The 16,925-nt window shown below is 39.3% G+C and overlaps 1 protein-coding gene across 1 annotated transcript in view; it reads right to left on the minus strand.

Moving 5' to 3' along the window:
* Positions 1 to 16,925, minus strand: part of Clasp1 (cytoplasmic linker associated protein 1) — a 237,997-nt gene that overhangs the window by 123,127 nt on the left and 97,945 nt on the right. Inside the window, exon 8 of the mRNA XM_090342974.1 lies at positions 11,476 to 11,543. Within this exon, the coding sequence (XP_090199100.1) occupies positions 11,476 to 11,543 (68 nt within the window). The remainder of the gene's footprint in view (positions 1 to 11,475; positions 11,544 to 16,925) is intronic.

Consider the following 16,925-nt stretch of genomic DNA (forward strand, 5'->3'; position numbering starts at 1 on the left):
AATTACCTGAGAATGTAACTGTAACTCCTCTACACACTAAAATAGTCAAAAGTAGGAGAAAAGCTTGGTATCCTTACCACCACTTATGAGCATCATCTTTGCTGACAGCCACACACCGTGCAGTCACCTTGGAATCCAAGAAAGTTGGGGCTGATCTGATATCTTTACATGGAGGGATTCAGAAAACTAATCTCAGGGCAAAGTATAAATAACAGGATCTTCAGAATGGACCACCTGCCAGACTTGGTCAGATAAGCTGACTAGATCACTTCCCTCAAATGGTGACAGTGGTAACTTCTCTGACACCCTCTGGAAATGATCTGCCAGAATATATCTGTGACCTGCCTGTAACCAGGACTTCATTAACTACTTGTACATTTTATCCCATCCCCTAATTATTTTCCTAATTCAACTTAATGCTCAGCTGAGGCACTGGTGGCTCAGCTACTTAGGAAGTTTAAGTCTGAGAATCATAGTCTGAAGCCAGCCCAGGCAGGAAAGTAAGACCCGGATCTCCAACAAACCATTCAATTGTCACAAGTGGAGCTGCTGTTCAAGAGATAAGAGTGCTAGCAGACTAGAACAACAACAGCACCCTGAGTTCAAGCCCTAGAACCAACGCGCACACACACACACACACACACACACACACACACACACACACACACGCTCCAAGATGGCTGAAGACAGGTTGAAACACTAGTAACCTGTCTCTTCTTGAGGAATCTTATAAACATAATACATCTCTTTTCTGCCCTTCATTCTTACAGTTTCTACATGGCATACAAGAATAAGTAGCTAGACTTGACATAGAACCTCTAGAATTTGGATCTGGTCCCAACAGCTCCAGTCATCTACCACCTGAGATGTCATCTCAATTACAGTTCATGATAGAACAGGGACTGTCTTCCCCATTCATACTAGAGGAAACTGAGTCTGACAAACAAGCAGCCTGCTTGTTTGCTCTGACAAAGGCCATGCTCTCCACTTCGGTCTGAGGGTCTCCACTCATTCATTCTGGCTCCAAAGCCCCTGGGTCACTTTCAGTCCAGCCACCTAGTCCAGTAGTCAGTACCCCCTCACCCCCCCCAAAAAAAACTTCCTAAGGGACTGGTAACTATTTTTAAATAATTTACACCAGGCTGCACCAAACTGAGAAAAATAAGAAAAAAGACTGATAAATTTCTCATAAACCTATTACATCGCTCTTTTTTTTGGGGGGGGGGGGGCGCAGTCCTGGGCTTGAACTCAGGGCCTGGCACTGTCCTTGGACACTTTTTGCTCAAGGCTAGTGCTCTGCCACTTGGGCCACAGAACCACTCTCAGCGTTTTTTCTGTGTATGCAGTACCAAAGAATCAAACCTAGGGCTTCACGTATGCTAGTCAAGCTCTCTACCACTAGGCCACATTTCCAGCCCCATCATTCTTATTTTTAACTAATGTTAATACATTCCTGTTTTATGAAATGATGGTGACAAGTTAAGGTTTCTTTTAATTATTGTATTTGCTAAAGTTAAAATTAACTGTCCTATAATGAGATGCCTTTGCATATTCATTTTGGGTTTTATTTTTATAATTTAATTATCTACAAAGAAATGGCCTACAATGAAAATCCCAGTTTCTCAGCATGCTGTACAAGGCCCCTGACCATGTAATTTACACAATCTCCTACAATGATAGCCCAAACTGCTAGAGGTATCATGTTATCATTACCTGTCACAGAATTCCCCCTCCACTCTCATGGTCCTCTTGCCTCTACCACCACTTCCAAGTGCTGGGATTACATACATGTGCCACCATGCCAGTAATATTTCTTTCAATGTTTTCATCTTCTAATAATTTCCTACAGCAACTGTTGAAAATGGTACAATTTCAGATTCAGAAGCAACCAGGTTTAATCACAAAGGTACAGAGGCAGCACTCTATTTGATAGGATGACTTGCCAGGGACTGACTGGTCTAAGACAGCAAAGTGCAGGATTTCCCTTCTCTGTCCTGCCACCACCTCAAAACAGAAAACCTGAAACCTTCAGGCCTACTTCTCATGGCGCTGCTTTGCTGCAAGGATCATAAAACAAATGCAAACAATTCAGACTCTGAAAATATTAAACTGCACTCCAGACAGTGGCAGCACAGCTAGTCTAAAAACCATCAATGGATCCTTTATTAACCATGGATTGATAAATGCATCATGCTATAGGGAGCAGCCATTATCTCCATTCTCTATCACACTTTCAGCTACTTACTGTAGACCATATTACCTACCTTAGCATCTAAGCCTGCGTCCCAGGTACAGTGACTAAATGAGTGCTAATCTTAGAAGGAAAATACCAATAAAAAGATCCATGATAATCAGACCAAACTCAGATCCACAATACTTCCTCCCTTAACAGTAGAATTTCATACTATTTTCCCCCATTGTTTAAAAAGACTACCAAAATACAACCTAAGACAAATGCTATTTATATAGGTAACAAACTCATTCTCGAATGAAAAGCTTGAAGAAAATTCACTTCAGAGCATGAATTATTTATTGTTCCTACTAAGATATTGATTTCCTACAGTACCTTACCCTGAAAACAGAATGCTACAGTGAGGTAAGAAATAACACTCTCACTGTATACATTTAAAGCCACAGCAGAATTGTGGTACTTTCTAGATGGCCATTTTTAGCCAAACTTTCAACTTTTATTTCAGCCAAACCAAAATGTTAATTTGATTTAGCCAAGCAAGTTTAGTTCAAGAAGATAAAGACACACACACACACACTCAATGATCAGTGACACTATAAGCCTAAGACAAAAGTGCTGTGTGTGTACCCACACTGGCCTTCCACAGTGGGAGAGGAATGAACACTTGTTATTATGCATAATTCATTCTTAGTACTATCTGTTTTGTTCAAAGGGTTTATAAATGTCCTTCTGTGACAACAAATTAAGAACCTGCCAGGGCAGACACATTTCTTCTTCTCCTTCTTTCCTCTGACTACAAGACAGCATGCAAGTGGTAAACACAAGTCTGGTTCACACAGAGGCTTCCTAAGCCACTAGATGATATCCAAACCTTCTCAGGGGAAGAATGAAGGATGATCAGTTAGGCATGTTTTGAACAATTAGCTTTTCCTTTCTTATCTTTATCCGTTGAAAGGGAAGGGGAAAAAAATTAAAACAATGATTCTTAGCAGCAACATCCTTTCCTTTCCCAGATATGGTTTATATGTCTATTTCTTCTAAATGCTACTGGTAAAACACAGAAATTTCTAGCCAGTAGATTCCTTTTTAAGCATCTTATGCTAAATAATAAATGAGAATTTATTTTCATAACCCACTCTGAACATAAAAGATCAGAAAAATTAAAAGCACAGGAAAGAAACAAGCTAATGAAAATATATCAAATCTCTACTTTCTGTGCCTCTTTCCTCACTTCTAATATATAAAGGCTGTTAACATTAATGCTTAAGTATTAGTGGGGCCCATACTTTTCTTGACTAAATGCAAAAAGCATAAAACAATTTTCTTATGTTTCACTGGGACATTAGCTATCAAAGCAATTATAAAATATTCTCAGTATTTTATTTACTTCTTAGTCAAGCAGCAACTATCATAAACATTTTCCAGAATATCTGAGAATAACCTACCTTTCCCAGTAGTCATGATTTTCAGTGACTGTGGTACCAAATAAAAACACTGCTCTGAAGCTCTATCGACTCACAGTAACTTAAGCATCAGCAAACTCTCCACCCACAGCTTCTTCAGCAACAGCTAGCACCAATCACAACTATCACCCTATGCCAAAATAAAAGCCTAGACTGTACATAACACTGAGTCTTCGAACCAGGCAGAGGCAGATCCAACATTACTCATGTAAGAGAGTCATCTTTAAAACTACTATTAAAACAAAATTAAACCAATGTTCCCTTTCAACAAACAGAATAACCCTAACCCAAATTTTCCATTAGAAAAATTACATGCAGAACTCTTATTTCCACATTGAACATAGACTGTCCTTTGCAGCCTATACTACTCTAGCTGTATCAAACACAGTCTGTTCTAGGCTATTCTGGGTTGCCAATCCTGCCAACACCTTCTCCCTGTATGTGACTATGGAAACACTTTCCTAAAACACTGACCCACAATCCTGAACCTTATAGGATGCAGTCTATTAAAAAAAAAAAAAAAAGCAGGGGGAAGGATGGGAACTCATTATGAGCACCTGATCCACTTATTTATAAGCAGTGCTTTTAAAGACTACTGTCAATAATAATGGCTTGGCTTAATAAAGGCTTGTCTTTAAATGAATGATTGTCCTGGCTACACCTTGTAATAGTTCAGACCTTACCTAACACAATTTATCACTGGTCTCTTTGCAGACCAGTGATAAGACTTGCAGAATTTATTGTGTCCAATTTAGTTGACGTCGCTAATATGTTTAATGGAAAAACAGAAGGCATGATCCCTTTTGGCAACTAACATGTCTTTCTTTCCTCATAACATACTAGCCTTGCTTAAAGACACTCAGGGCCATGTGTAATTTTTAACCAAATTAATGTCTACAGCCTCACTTCAATCAAATACAATTATAGATCATTAAGCAGTTGCACATAAAGGACACTGACTACTACATAATTATTGGCTCTTTCATTCTGAAAATCCAATTCTCTTGACAACATAAGCACATCTGCATGATTTAAAAACTTACACAGAAAATAATTTGCTTTTGGAATCTCATGGAGAGAAAAACTGTAATTTTTGCTTCAAAGGGTTTACTAATTATATGGGGATAGGAAAAAGAAAAAGAGGCATTATACAGCAACATATTTTTAACTCTCATACTCGCACCATTCAAAGCTGAAAGGTAACCTAGCAACAGTGGGGAATCATACAAAGATGAAGTATTCTGTTTCAGAGAGGAAGTGCACTTTATATTGCTTCTTCATTCCTAGTTCTAGTCACAGCTCTATTACATTTTTAAAAAAAAAGGCCCATGGATTTCACTATAAAAAATTATCCACTAAATGTTACATAACATAATGTCAACCATGTCAAGAACAGTCCTGGATGAAGCATATTCATTCCTTAAGAGTACTGCTGCTATAATGATAATATCCCCAATTTAGTGCAAATCTACAGTTTTCATTTCTGACTCCAAAAGAACATTATTGATCACAGCAACAAAAAAGATAAATTAGATTTCATCAAAATTTATAATTCTTGTATACCAAAAGATGCTATAAAGAAAGTGAAGAGCAAGGCACAGTGGCTCACACCTATAGTTCTAGCGACTCAGGAGGCTGAGATCTAAGGATCATGGTTCACAGCCAGCCTCGGCACTGAAGTCTGTTATCTCCAATTAACCACTAGAAAACCAGAAAAGGCACTGTGGCTCAAGAGGTAGGGGTAGCCTTGAGCTGAAGAGCTCAGGGACAACACCCAGGTCCAGAGTTCTAGCCCCACGACAAAAAAAAAAAAAAGAAAAAGAAAAAAGAAAGAAAGAAAAGTGAGAAGACAACCATCAAATGGGGAAAATATCTGCAAATCACAGCTTTGATAAAAATCTCATATCTTGAAGATATAAAGATTCTGTACAGTTTATCAACAAAAAGACAACAATGTAGCTCAGTGACAAAACACTTGCCTCTTAAGCACAACACCATGAGTTCAAACATCAGTACCCAATACATTTTAAATCCATACCCCACATGACGTTGAATCTCTTAAAACATACACACATATATACACATGCTAGGCACAGGTGGCTTATCCCTATAATCTTAGCTATCAAGAGGCTGAGATGTGAAGATCATGGTTTGAATCTAACAGGATCAGGAAAGTCTAATTAATTACCAAAAACGCCAGAAGTGGAACTGTGGCTCAAGTAGTAGAGTGCTAGCCCTGAACAAAATAAACCAGACACTGAGAAACAAAGATTACATGTTTCCGTCATTAGTGTTAGATTGGAGGTACCTATAAATCTATAAGTAAACATGCTGGGTGGTATACAAATAGTTCCCAAATGAATTGAGTGAATTATAATAGATGCTATGGAGAGCTTCAATAGTACAGTTGTGGAGGCCGGACAAAATATAGCCATTTCAGGTTTAGATCCTATCCTGTTAAGGCACTATGTCAGCAACTCCCTCTGGGCCCAAATTCCAGACAACTCGGGAAATTCCTGATGGAAGAACAAAGGCAAAAAAAACAGGTGATCGCTGTAAATTCCTGGTAGCAGGCACAGGCAAGAAACCAGGTGGAAATGATACAAGTTTACTGGATTCTGTGCACGTGGTCAGCTTGTGCCTTACTTTTATAAAAACCCTGCTAACTGAAGGGTCAGCACACATGCTCTCAACTCTGTCCTGCTGCGTCCATGACGGTTGTGAGTCCAGGCTCGAGCTTACAATAAAAGACTTGTGAACTCACATCCAATTTGACTCCTTGGTGGTCTCTGGGGACCCCAAATCTGGGCATTACACAGTGTATTAGAAAGACTAAGTCTAAGTGCCAAGAAATGCGGGCATGGTACTTATGGGGCCAAGAGGAGAGAGAGGTAGACAATGATGGTGGGGGGAGAGGGTGTTAATGCAATCAAGAATTAATTGCATATTAATTGTTCAAGGTTAGTGCTCTACCACTTGAACCACAGCTCCACTTCCAGCTTCATTGGAGGGTGCTTAACTGAAGATAAGAATTTCACAGACTTTCCTGTCTGGGCTGGTTCTAAAACCCCAATCCACAGATTTTGGCCTCAAGTAGCTAGGATCACAGATATGAGCCACCAGTGACCAGCCCTTTTTGCTTTTTTTTTTCTTTTTTTTTTTTTTTTTGCCAGTCCTGGGCTTGAGCTCAGGGCCTGAGCACTGTCCTTGGACTTTCTCAAGGCTAGAGCTCTACCACTTGAGCCTCAGCACCACTTCCGGCTTTTTTCTATATGTGGTACCGAGGAATCGAATCCGGGTCTTCATGCATGCTAGGCAAGCACTTTAACCACTAGGCCAAACTCCCGGCCCCCTTTTTGCTTTTTTTAATTGGCACTACTGGGATTTGGACTAAAGGCCTGGCACTTACACAGACACTCTTTTACTTCAGTTACATCAGCACACAACTCTTCTGTTCCTTTTTAAGTAGGTTACAGTGTGTGTGTGTGTGTGTGTATGCTTGTGCACCAGTGCTGGGGCTTGAATTCAAAGACTGAGTGCTATTCTTTGGCTTTTTTTTGTTTGTTTGTTCTCTCTCTCTCTCTCTCTCTCTCTCTCTCTCTCTCTCCTCTCTCTCTCCTCTCTCTCTCCTCTCTCTCTCTCTCTCTCTCTCTCTCTCTCTCTCTCTCTCTCTCTCTCTCTCTCCTCTCTCTCTCTCTCTCTCTCTCTCTCTCTCTCTCTCTCTCTCTCTCTCTCTCTCTCTCTCTCTCTCTCTCTCTCTCTCTCTCTCTCTCTCTCTCTCTCTCTCTCTCTCTCGGCTAGCATTCTAACACCTGAGCCACAACTTTACTTTCAGCTTTTTAGAAGACAGAGATTAGAGTCTCATGGATGTTTTTGCCTAGGCTAGCTTTGAACTGTGATCCTCAAATCGCAGCCTCCTGAATAGCTAGAATTACAGGCTTAAACTACTAGCATCTGCATCTGGTACTTTATCAGTTTGGAAATATTTAAACCAGCTGGTAGACTGAAATATTGTTTCACAGTGGATAATCTATAGCACTGTAAAACACTGATCTTCACTGTCTATAATCAGTTTATTTGCTGATCCATTCATTCATTCCTTCATTCATTCTTGACCCGAGGGCTTGCACTCAATGTCTCATACTCACAATTGGCTTTTTCACTCGAGGCTGGCATTATACTTCTTGAGCCACATCTCTACTTCTGACATTTTTTCAGTTCATGGGAAATGAGTGTTTCATACACTATATTCTGCCTAGCCTGGCTTTAAACCTCAATCCTTAGATCTCAGTTTCCTCAGCAGCTAGGCTTACAGGCATGAGCCACCAATTCCTGGCCAATCTGTTTTACTTTGTATAGTATTATGACTTATTTTGCTGTCCTGTTTTTGTAAATCAGATAAAATTATAAAATGATTCTGACAGCAGGTATTTTCTGCATATGTGCATATGTTGTCCAAATAAAAATACTAAATCATAAGGGGTGAAATTTTAAAAAACACAGGATAAAGACAGCAGATAGAACTCAGCTGCCTATGGGGATGTCAGGAAAGACACTCACTTTGTAGTATCAATGCTCCTTTCCCACATCAACATATAATTAATGAAATGATGCTCCTCTTTTCCTTTTCTTCACAAACTGGGAGTCATAAATTGTAATTTTCATCTCTGTTCTTAGATGACATTGAAAAGTGCAAGTCTTCCTCAGAGGGTACTGCTTGTAAAACTCCATAAAAACACACCTTGTCTACAACTAACATTTATTTTTTATTTCCCTGCTTCTTATAAAAAACAAGATAATCAGAATATAGACATTTCTTGATCCTAACTCTGATAAGGGCCTACTATTGGCCCACTAAACTTCTAATAGGCAGAGATAAAGCAAGCCTAGCATGTTTTGATGGTCACAGCAGCTGGGGAAACATGGGCCTCATTATCCTATTCTACTCACTTTAATACATACTTGGGATTTTACAAATAAGTCGCTAAGGAGGAATCCATTGACCTCTGCATATAGAAACTATCACCCAGCCAAGCTTCAGAGAACCTCACAAATGAACATGGAAAGGATAGGGCAGGGAACATTTAAATACTGTTTTACACTGTCCTGGGAAAAGAAAAAGAGAGGGCTATAGAAAACCTTCCAGTCTGAGTCTCTTGTCACCACAGTAGTTTTTGTTCAAAAGTAGGTTTTCACTCTGGTAAACTCCACCATGGACTAACATCTCCCAATAATGCCATCAAAGTCTGAATCTAACATTTCCGAAAAACAAATCTCTGCTGAACACTTACATATTACGAACTAATGAGCCTTTTGGGTGACACTTCATATCCACACACATTACTTGGATAAAATATTTAAGGAAGCCTAGCGCGGTGGCTCATGCTACTCAGGAGGCTGAGATCTGAGGATCAAGGTTCAAAGCCAGTTAAAGCACAAAAGGACCTGAGACTCTTATCTCCAATTAACCTCTAGAATATAGGAAGTGGGGCTTGGTTCAAGGGTAGAGTGGTAGCCTTGAGCTAAAGAGCTAAGGAACAGTGCCCAGGCCAAGTTCAAGCCCCATGAACCACAAAACAAAATAAAAAATAAAATAATTAAGGAAACTTGGAGGTAATGTTTTCAATTATTCATTAAGAATAAAAAGTTGGTGGCTGGGAGTTGGGCCTAGTGGTAGAGTGCTTGCCTAGCATGCAGGAAGACCCAGTTTCCATTCCTTGGTACATATATAGGGAAAGCCAGAAATGGTGCTGTGGCTCAAGTGGTAAGAATACTAGCCTTGAGAAAGCCCAAGGACATCACTCAGGGCCTGAATTCAAGCTCCAGGACTGGCAAAAACAAAACAAAAAAAGAATAAAAAGTTGTTACAGCATGGCTGATGTTACCTGACTTTGTTACTCCAGGTGTTTAAATTATTGTCATGCTCAGTAAAACCCAGGCAGGGATTCATGGTAGATTGTTTCAGTTTCAGTGACCATAAGGGTAACAAAACACAAACTTGCTTCTTGTCACTACTTCTACTTCTTGGTAAAAAAAAAAAAATTCTTATACTGAGAAGCCACACAAATACACACCCCAAAGTATGTGCGGCAGATTAATCCCAGACACACATCACCCCACGCATAAGAGACTCAAGACTTAAGAAACCAGAATTTTGGACCCATTTCTCCCAAAGACAGAATCTTTAAAGTACACGTGAAAAAACAAGATTAAGTACAGAAAATCATACCATGATTAAAATTACATAAGAGTTGCAAAGCTTCAGGAAAACAGACTACAAGAAAATATGGGGAAATTATTAGTGACTTCTGTTGATGCTGGCTCAATTAGAGTAAATTTTATTCATTTTCTTATATTGTTTATATTTTTATAACCATATGAGCAGGATTTGTGGGAGTAAATAAAAGCAATTTTAATCATTTTGAGTGAGTTATAGGAAACATGCTGTCCAAAGAACCATTCTTTCAGAGTAAGAATAATGGTGAATATACTCACAGGGTGAGTCAAAGACCTGGATTCTGGGCTGGGAGTATAGCCTAGTGGTAGAGTGCTCACCTAGCAGGCATGAAGCCCTGGATTCAATCCCTCAGTACTATATACATAGAAAAAGCCAGAAGTGGCGCTGTGGCTCTGAGTTCAAGCCCAAGATTAGCAAAGAAAACAAAACACCTGGATTCTGCAGCCTGCTCTCCCTTATACCCAAAGCATGTAAATATTTTTCTATACCTCGATATTCAAAATCTGAAGGCCAAGCTATGATCTACACATCTTACAACTCCAATGTCTAGAAAGCAATGATATAGTCACAGCTTTAAGTTTCTTTTTGGAATCTGATAACTTTTCATTCTTAATACAATCACTCTGATCTTTTTCCCTCCTTTTTTGGAATGAGAATTACCCACTCCTCCTCAAAAATCACAAAGTACAGTGAAGGCAATTCAGGCAGTAAGAACAACAGGCTACGATTTACATCATAGCTCTTGGAGACAAAAGAAATGGGAATTTGAGGCCAGCCTGGATATAGGCAAGTGTCCCAAGCCAAAAACAAATACTAAATGGACAAAAAATAAACACTAAATAAGCAAAAAAATGACAACTTATCAAGCAGTGGAAGAGCACAGAATGTTCCTTGAATCACTGGATATGCTATTCTTGATGGCCTCTGAAATGGAGGGAAGCTAAAGCACATATGAGGATGAAGGAAGTAGAAGGATAATGATACACAGACATCAAGGAGTCATTGACATAGAGATACTGAGAATGTTCAAGGTCAGCAGGCAGGCTAATGTGGGAGGAACAGAGAGAACTTCCAGAAAGAACGCTAAGAATGACATCAGAATACTGACCTATGCCAGATCACAAAGATCCTGGTGGCCACGGTGAACACTGAATTGTGGTCTGGGTGTGGATATGGGACAGAGGACTAACAGTGCCTGACTTACTTTCTTCAAGGATTACTCTGGTGCCATATGAAAATAAACAGCAAATGTGAAGACGGAAGAACAGCAAGATCCTAGTTGAGAGGCTGTGACGAGAAACCAGGTAAAGTACCACGGGGCCTAATACCATGAAGACACTAGCAGTGATAAATGCCAGACACATTTCAAAAGTAAACAGGATTAATAATGGTTTCAACATAGTCTCTGGAAAAAAAAAAAAGGCAGTAGTTATTCTATAGTTTCTAGCCTAGAAAAAAGGGTAAATAAAAGTTAAGTTTTAAGCCCTAGAAATCCATACTAAAGTGTCTATTAGAAATAGCATAAGTATGTTACCGACATAAAACTGGAAAAAGCAGAAATAGAGACTCATTTTTTTACTTACCATTAGCAGACTGTATCATGTTTCCAGATTTTTGGACTTCATCAAATTTTGTAAAAATGACATTCAACCTGTATGAAGACAAATATGCATTGTAGACATCTGTGAAAATGTCAAAATGAATCTCCTCTTGTACAATTCATTTATGTTCATAGAGAGAAAGATAAACTATTAAATACCATTACTATTTAGTTATTAAATACTAAATGAAGTGAGTTCCTCCCCTCAAAAAAAAAAAAAAACCCTTACCAATGACACAACCCCACTTAATATAAACAGTAAACTACATGAGTAACAACTACAACTGAAGCCTAGTATAAGGACAGCTGTGGAGTAAAGGTTCTGGAAAGGTTGGCATCAGCCCCTTCTGCAGATTAGGAAGTCATGACCTGTGACTTTTTTTTTGGTCGGTCACGGGACGTGAACTCTGGGCCTTGGCTTTGTCCCTGAGCTCAAGGCTACCGCCCTATCCCTTGAGCCACAGTGTCACTTCTGGGGTTCTGGTGATTAACTGGAGATAACAGTCTCAAGGACTTTTTAGTGCTTGGACTGGCTTTGAACCACGATCCTCAGATCTCAGCCTCTGAGTAGCTAAGATTACAGGTGTGAGCCACTGCACCTGGCTTAACCTGCACCTTTTAAAGGGCAGCGTTAGAGGGTAAAGATTCTATCCCACACAGGGCTAGCTAGACAGGATCCTTGACAGTAGCCCCATTGCCTCACAAAGACTCAATGTAACTCTTTTACAAAAAACAAATCATAAAAAGTAGATTTCCTCTGCTCTAACCAGATTGACAGTTACTGTGGATAAAGCTTTTTTTACAAATGCACTAATCTCACACTACAGGTTTTTCTGTGGCACATTTAATTCAAAATGCTAGAAATAATTTCTCTAGAAACAAATGTTATGACTGTATACTCTTTAGCTTTAAAAACTGCATAATAGTCGTTTTCTATTAATAGATCATTTCTTCTTGTCATTTAAGTTGAAGCAAAACTCCTTAATCAGTTAAAATATTCTATCCACTGACACCAACAATGAGAGGAAAGGTAGGGAACATGTTACCTTGAATAGAAAATGGAGTTTCCCCAGCAAAAAAAGAGGTACCTTTTAATAAGTGGAAACATGGGGATTCCAAAGCAAAGTAGTATTTTAACTACTGCTACCCAATTGCAAGGCCAGACTGGTCATTTAAAACATTCTTCCCCACTGTCCTTCACTAGTCATTTCACACCCATTTGTCTTCTCAACCTTTTCTTCTCAGCTCCTGAGAGCTGAGATGGGAGCCATATTCTTTTTTTTTTTTTTTGGGGGGGGGGTCAGTCATGGCGCTTGAAATCTGGTCCTGGGCACTGTCTTTGGGTTTTCTCAAAGTTAGCACTCTATCACTTAAGCCACAGCACCACTTCTGGCTTTTTTCTGGGTATGTAGTACTTGAAGAACTGAACCCAGGGCTTCATGCATGTTAGGCAAACAGTCTACCACTAGGCCATGCTCCAAACCCAGGAGCCATATTCTTTAGGTGTGTGTAACAAGCACTGAGCTGTGCCCAGGATCACTTAGTACAATTCCACCATGGTTTACAGAGCAGGGACCCAACCCTGTCCTTTCAGTGAGTGGGTACCTAACTCAACCCTGTCCTTGGCTTTGCTCTGAAGTGCTTTAGATATTTCATACATTTTGTTCTTAGAGCAATTGTTCATTCAATAATACTTGAATGTTCATTATGTGCCTATCTCAAAGCTAGTTAGATGCTGGATATCAAAAACTGGCACCCTGGAGCTTAAATTCTAAGGAAGAGGGCAGACAAAAATATGGACCAACACAAATAAAGGAAATGAAACAGGTTGCTATTCTGCCTCCTCCCTTCCCAGCTCACAGAAGGTTAATAGTTACAAGTCATCTTTCTGTATGAGCCCCAAAATAGCCTAAAAATCTTTCTCAAAACTGCCCCAGGGAAACACTACCAACATAAAAATATCTCAGGACAAGATATGAGTACCACAGTCACTCACATTCAAACCAGATGGTTACTGAAGATCTGGAAAGATGCCTTAGAAGCAATTTCTTAAGATGTTTCCATCACTTTTCACTTAATGTAATAAAGATCCCCAGAGGCTTGGCAAACCCATATTGAATATCTCTACACAGGCTGCTGGGCATGCCTTGACCAGGCATCACTTTATTGTGTCACAACCACACCCTCTGAGGTGAGCATGCCTGCAAGTTTGTAAGTGAGGGTCCTGGGAGAGTGTTCCTCATTTTAAGTAACATTTGTAAAAAGAATCTATAGGCCACACGAATGGTAAAGTCTATTCACTGTAACCACAGCCACAACTCAGCAAGGCCTGAAAACCCAGGTACAAGAACACTGAAAACATCACTGCTGTTGGCATATTTACGCTCTTATCTCACTAGTTCCCACAATGATTTATTTGGAATTTAATAATTTGCCTAAAATGGCTCCTGCCAAGGTTACCACTTCAAGAGATTCCTTCCTTCATGTTAAAAAAAAAAAAAAAGTACAGGAAGAAAGGCACTTACCTCTGAATGTGGCTATCAATTCAAAGTGCAGCTTTTAAAAATAATACACTTGCACAATTCTAAAAGTGAGTTTTATATGTTTAAGAATACTGGGAATATAATGATTACCCTATGAAGCCATCGATTTTTTTTAATTTCAAATACTTAGGTCTTCATTTAAAATAAATTTCATAAATCTGGAGGTAAAGTTCAGGGATAACATGCTGACCTAAAATTTGACATGATTCAATCCCTACCACCTCCCAAATATAAGTAATTGATTTGACATAAAACTGATGCCATTTTCTTCCTCTAGTTTTCCTGAATTTGAATTTTTAGATTAAATTCTTCACCCCAGATGGAGTTTATTTCATTCTAAGATTTAGGCCTTAGCTGAGTGTGGTGGCTCACGCCTGTAATCCTAGCTACTCAAGAGGCTGAGATCAGGGGATTGAGGTTCTAAAATAGCCTGGGTACTAAAGTCTGTGAGAGTCTTACCTCCAATTAACTTCTAGAAAACCAGAAGTGGTGCTGTGACTCAAGGGGTAGGGCGGTAGCCTTCACAAATGCATAAACAACAAAACCACCCACCCCACCATGTTTAATGGTGTACCTGCATTCAATGTTTTCACTAGGTGTTCTAATAGAGGGAGAAGGGAGAAAGGGAGGAAGAAGGAAAGGATGAAAAGAAGGGAAGAAAAAGAAGTACAGAAAGAAGAAAGGAGGGAGGGAGGGAGGGAGGGTGGGCAGATGCTCTTGCAGAGAAAGGTAATGCGAAACCATCCTAGGAAGATGACCAAAGAAGTCATCAGAATAAGAGCTCGCAAAAGGCCATAAAGTCAGTCATTCTATATGAAAACAAAAGTCTAAATAAAATCTATAAAAAAAAAAAATTGGCAGAGGTAGCCAGGCATAGTGGCTCACGCCTGTAATCTTAGCTACTCAGGAGCCTGACACCTGAGGATCACGGTTCAAAGCCAGCCTTGGCACTAAAGGCCCCGAGATTCTTATCTCCAATTAACCACTAGAAAATCAGAAATGGGGCTGTGACTCAAGGGGTAGGGCAGTAGCCTTGAGCTGAAGAGCTCAGGGGCAGCGCGCAGGCCCAGTTCAAGCCCCATGACCCACCCCCCCAAAAAAAAATAGTCAGGGGGTACAGAGGTTCGTATGCTGGTACTAGTATGCACAGCTATACAGTTGTAAGTAAAGCAATCATTAATGCCAGAAAAAACAAGTCTGTGAGTAAAGGCAAAGCAATCACAGCTTACCAAATACAGATAGTATTTGAAATAGAATGCTAACAAAATTAGGGCCAGGAGTTTGGCCTAGTGGTAAGAGTGCTTGCCTAGCATGTACTTATCTCTATATGAAATAGCCATAATAATTCATGAGCCAGTGGCTCACATCTGTAATCCTAGCTACTCAGGAGGCTGAGATCTGCGGATTGGGGTTCAAAGCCAGTCTGAGTACGAAAATCCACGAGACTCATCTCCAATTAAACACCAGAAAACCAGAAGTGGTTCAAGGAGTAGAGCCTTGAGCTGAAGAGCTCAGGGACAGCACCCAGACCCAAAGTTCAAGCCCCACTACTGACACCCCCCCACTAAAAATAAAAAGGCCATAACAAAAAATGAAAGTAAAAATGAGAGGGGCATCCCAGAGCAATTTCTCATCAGCTTTTGCCATGAGTTGTAACATATAAAAAGTTTCAATTTTTTCTTCGTGGCGAAATCATTAAGCAATAAATACCAAATAATTTAGAATTATTTTATTATAATTGGTTACAATTATTATAATTCACCAGGTAATTATAATGTATCAGATAATGTGAGAAAGTAGAATTATCCTCAAGTGTAAATAAAGCCACTTCTGTTTTAGGAGCATGGGTCCCAAGCAATAGTCACAAAAGAAATTTAATAAAGGTTACTTGTTTCCTTTCCAAAGCTTTGTACACCAACATATAGCATATTAATTTTTACAATAGTCTTTGAGGTGACCATAAAATATCAAAGCACAGCACTAGGAATATTGAGTAGTGGTAGAGCACTTGGCTAGCAGGCATGAAGTGTCTTGGGTTAGATTTCTCAGTATCATATAAAGAAAAAGTAGGAAGTGATGCTGTGGCTCAAATGGTAGAACTCTAGCCTTGATCACAGAGAGGCTCAGGGAAAGAGCCCAGTCCCTGAGTTCAAACCCCACAACTGGAAAAATAAAAAATAAAACTAATTAAAATTAAAATATCAAAGAATGCTGAAGTCAACATATACAAAAGTTATATAAGGTATGTTAGTTTTCAAGAATGTCTTACCTGATACCATACAACTATGTGATAATCATATTTATACTGCTCAAAGTTAATTGTTTACTCACACTCTGCACACATTACATGCATGAAATATGAAAATGGTCAAATATTTTACTGGTTCAAGCTCATAGCTCAACTACTCTGTGATCCCATGTAGGCAGAGAGACTCTCTAAAATGGAAATTTTGATGACTTCTTCAATCTTATTATCTAATTCAATATGATATTGCCCACCAGATGAGATAAAAATTAAGTAACAACTTAAGTATATGGCTCCCAACTTTATCTCTATTGTTTAACATTCAAGTCTCTTCTCCTACCTGTGGAATCAACAGCTGGTGAAAACTGCTGCCCACATGAGGTCACCACAATTAAATCATTCAGCTGATGTGGAGGCATCTTTCTCATTATACCTTTCTTAGAAATTACTTAGAGATTTAATTAATCGTATTCTTTTCAAGAACATGAACAAATTCTCCATGAACAAATTCTTAAGAATAGAAATTTCTTTATTGTATAACTAATTCTATAGCACCTGGCTCATCTGAAAAAGCTTATCATACTCACCAAATAACACAAATCCACAGTGAAGTAAGAGAGGCCTAGAATATCCAAGACACCAGCC

The sequence above is a fragment of the Megascapheus bottae genome, chromosome 12 (genome assembly GCF_031878675.1).
Source record: "Megascapheus bottae isolate mThoBot1 chromosome 12, mThoBot2.hap1, whole genome shotgun sequence".
In the NCBI taxonomy this organism is placed as follows: domain Eukaryota; kingdom Metazoa; phylum Chordata; class Mammalia; order Rodentia; family Geomyidae; genus Megascapheus; species Megascapheus bottae.